At 41.3% G+C, this 4,260-nt stretch overlaps 1 protein-coding gene across 1 annotated transcript; it reads right to left on the reverse strand.

The window, feature by feature from the left end:
• Positions 1 to 274: 274 nt before the first annotated feature.
• SARC_11422 (hypothetical protein) lies at positions 275 to 3,780 on the reverse strand (the record flags this gene model as incomplete). Its single annotated transcript, XM_014294494.1, has 4 exons — positions 275 to 410; positions 1,454 to 1,647; positions 2,678 to 2,818; positions 3,660 to 3,780. Coding segments are annotated over 4 exons (513 nt in total), but the record flags the coding sequence as incomplete, so codon positions are not given.
• Positions 3,781 to 4,260: the final 480 nt, after the last annotated feature.

Below are 4,260 nucleotides of genomic sequence, written 5' to 3' on the forward strand. Positions count from 1 at the left end.
AATTTTGAATCAATCCAAAATAGGGTCCACAATCACATCGATTGACTTACGCAATGCTAGGTGCAATTGAGATCACTATATATACAAATATCCATGTATATGCATATCAATTTCATTATGTATATATATATATATTATATTCTTCAAAACTTGCTACCTACCTGGTAGACGTAGATCTCCCCAGAAAACGAGGAAACAGCTCCAGCCGTCTGTAATGAAGCGCAAATCTAGTATGCACCATCTATAACTATACCTCCAATGAACTCCGAACAACCTCAAATCTTAATTTAATACCATATCAAGTACAGAATACATATACTCGTACGCCCTATACTTTATTGATATTCGGTGGATCAGAAACGCGAGCGCCGCAGTGTCGGATTCCACTGCACCGGATGCGATTCTTCCGTCTGTGGAGATGTGATGGGGACCACAATTAGTTGAGAGTGTTTAGAAAAGTTTGTACTCAAAATAGGTCGTGTGACTACCACTTTCTTTTGAGTATACATGCGGAGTTTTGGACTGCCTATGGCAGACAGTTCACAATAAACCTTGTTTTTTTGCACTGATTATATCGCATTTCGATACAAAACGATTGTGGCGGTAGCCTGCATAGGGAATGTTCAAAGGTCAATAAAAGAACCGCGCACAGCCGATACGGACCCTTCGAATTATTGCAACTTCAACTATTCAGATAAACCAAGTTCAAATATAGTCTAAACACAAATACCTCAATATTAAATAAACCCTGTCATTGAATAGCCCTCCTCACTTATTGTTATCTACGAGTATCGGAGGAGTTTCTCTCACTACACATAGACGCGTCCATTCGAACGTATTTGCTTCATGATCTGATAGCGTTTGGACTAATATGGAACTACGTCTCGGAATAAAATAGATAATATTTTGTGAGCACATCACATCTATACATCCGTCAATATAGGCAGAAAATATACACAAGTAAAAACACACCACCGAGATACGCGCGGAATAAACCATTTGTACTTGTTTGTGCGTAACTAAACACGCAGACACACACCAGGCATGCAGTAAGATAGATATGTTTCCATTTTATATGAATCTGCGGATCTCCTTCTTCACACACGTATAATGGGATTGCCTATACTTACGCATGCACACTACGGAAGATCTTACAAGTTATGTCCATTTATACATGCAAACAGCCTGCACAATTGCATAAACGGTTGAAAGGGACAAGCAGTGGACTCATAAATGCCACTCAAGACTCTCAATAGCCTAAAAACAAGTTTCAAATGAAAGACTGATGGAGGCCGTATAACGACATCGATACCCTACTGCCAATTGTCATAAATATATATACATACATACATACATACATACATGCATACATACACATACACAGACACAGACATATATATAAATACATACATACATCTATACATCACCCACACCACACTGTCGACAAACGTACCGCAGAGTCGTCCTCTTTATAGAACTTTACACTTTTATCGGCCTCGCAACTGATTAAGCGGCTTCCCGTCTTATCAAAGCTGAGTGCATAGACACCGTTTTCACTGGCGAGCGACCCGGGCTGTGGGGGAGCCCTATACTTCTGGAAGCAGTAACCTGTGGTCCAGTCATAGAACTGTAGCGTACCGTTGTCGGCTGTTTTGTAGTAGAGACGATATGCGAGCGTTAGACAATTTATAGACAAAGTACCCGAATTTTCACTCATGTATGTATGTATGTATGTATGTATGTATGTATGTATATATGTATGTATGTATGTATGGATGGATGTATGTATGTACGTATGCATGTATGTATATCTGCATGTATGTATGTATGTATGTATGTATGTATGTATGTATGTATGTATGTATGTATGTATGTATGTATGTATGTATGTATGTATGCATGCATGCATGTCTATGTATGCAGGTTCATGGTTACCAAACTGCCCAGATGTGTACCATAAGATACTCTATTCTTTTGGAAGAAGTGACTGTGATCCAATCGTAAATTACAGGGCGTCAAAGTCAGCTGTCAGGATATCACACAGTAGTATTAATAGCATCATTACATACATAGATATATAGATATATAGATACACAAATTCATAGATACATAGATACATAGATACAATTGAGACTAGTGTGTGTACATGCAGATATACACACTTACAGTCCCACCCACGTAGAAGAACGAAAAACGTTTAAAAATTTAATACAACACGTAGACAGAGGGGCAGAGTAAAGTATATACATACTACACTCAATTCAAAAAAAAAACCATCAAAAAATAATATTCACACTTCCAACATATACCACGGCCGCACTTTAGATTGCCTGCATGCCTCCACCTATCATCATATAGTATTTCATATACGCCCACTATAGCCTACTATGCCATACAGGGTTTAGGGTTTAGGGTTCAGGGGGTATGTACCCACATATGCCATGTGCACACATTGGGTAGGTACATATTACACTCTGTACGTACTCGTACACGCTTGACTATTCAGATGTGTATAGTCGTTGAAAACACCACGTGCACAACATATATTCACACACACACACGCGCACACTCACCCACCCACACTCACACCCACACGATATATATATATATACACATACACACATACATACATACATACATACTTATTATATATATATATATGGACATACGCACATACCTCCGGAGACCATGACTCCGTCCTGGTTAACGGCCATGCTGTTGACGACGGCGGCGTGTCTGTCCATATTCATTTGGAATTCCCCATTGGGATAGTTCCATTTCTTGATGTTATCCGCACTTCCAGTGGCAAAGTTGAACTCTGCAGCCGTTCACAGGCGTGGCGTGGGTGGTATATACATATATAAACATTAACGACTATTTGATTACTAAGCAGGGGTTCAGTTGGGTGAAATGAGTGACTGACCGAATGCGTGTGTGGTGGCGGTGTTGGGCGTGGCCTACTAAACCAGAACACAGATGTCAATAGACTGTCAACGGAGACATAGGCGAATGATGGGTTGCTATGGAGAGAAATAGACTACAGATGTCAATAGACTGTCGACGGAGACATAGGCGAGTGATGGGTTGTTATGGAGAGAAATAGAATACAGATGTCAATAGACAATCAACGGAGACATGGGCGAGTGATGGGTTGCTATGGAGATAAATAGAATACAGATGTCAATAGACTATCAACGGAGACATGGGCGAGTGATGGGTTGCTATGGAGATAAATAGAATACAGATGTCAATAGACTATCAACGGAGACATGGGCGAGTGATGTTGCTATGGTGATAATAACAGCTACACACGATAGTGCCTTGAGTATATAGGCAGTACACACAGTACAGTAGCAGCACATGAACACACATCCACAAATACAATTTCACACAACACACATCCACAAATACAATACACACAACACAACACCCAACCACATATACAATACACACAACACACACCCACGAATACAATACAATACACACGACACAACACACACTATCACAAACTCAGCCGAGGCCATAGGCACAACACTGTGGATCACTGCACCGCAGCACCTCATGGCCCGTGGTATCAAATATAGTCGAAACAAAAAACCTTAACATTAAATTAACCCTGCCATTGAATAGCCACCCCAACCAACGCTTCAGGGGCGTACCTGACGGGTGTTGGCAGATGCCGCGCACACTCTTCTTGTGGTTGGTGAGTGTGGAGATGGTCCTGCCCTCTCCGATATCCCACAGTTTGACGGTGGTATCGTAGGACACCGTGGTCACCTGCACCCGATCGTGGAAAACAGGACCGGTCCATGAGCAAACGGGTGCAATGAACCGGCACAGCGTGGTGGGGATAGACTGTAGGTACGTGTATGCACGTGCGTGTATATACACACGCTGGACTGCTGTTGTGAGGACCATGTGATGGTGAAGGTAGTATTCCTGTAGGTATACCTATACGCACATAGGTTCAGCAAGTGTAGCCATATTGTCTCTGGCCTCTCGATCTTGTACACATATACACAAAAACACATCTAGATATAATCACGTCCATACGTGGGAATATTGGCAACAAGGCGGTACGATTGGATACCCGAATAGGTATGTATGTTTACATGCAAGCGTGCATATTCATACATACATATGTAGCTATACCACTGGGAGTGTACATCCATTATGGCAAAACACACAAAAAAATGGCACCCGCGATGTATGTGACATGTGTGAAGAAATTCCCCGATACATGTACATTATTTATATATA

This window comes from Sphaeroforma arctica (genome assembly GCF_001186125.1).
Source record: "Sphaeroforma arctica JP610 unplaced genomic scaffold supercont1.1679, whole genome shotgun sequence".
Taxonomy (NCBI): domain Eukaryota; class Ichthyosporea; order Ichthyophonida; genus Sphaeroforma; species Sphaeroforma arctica.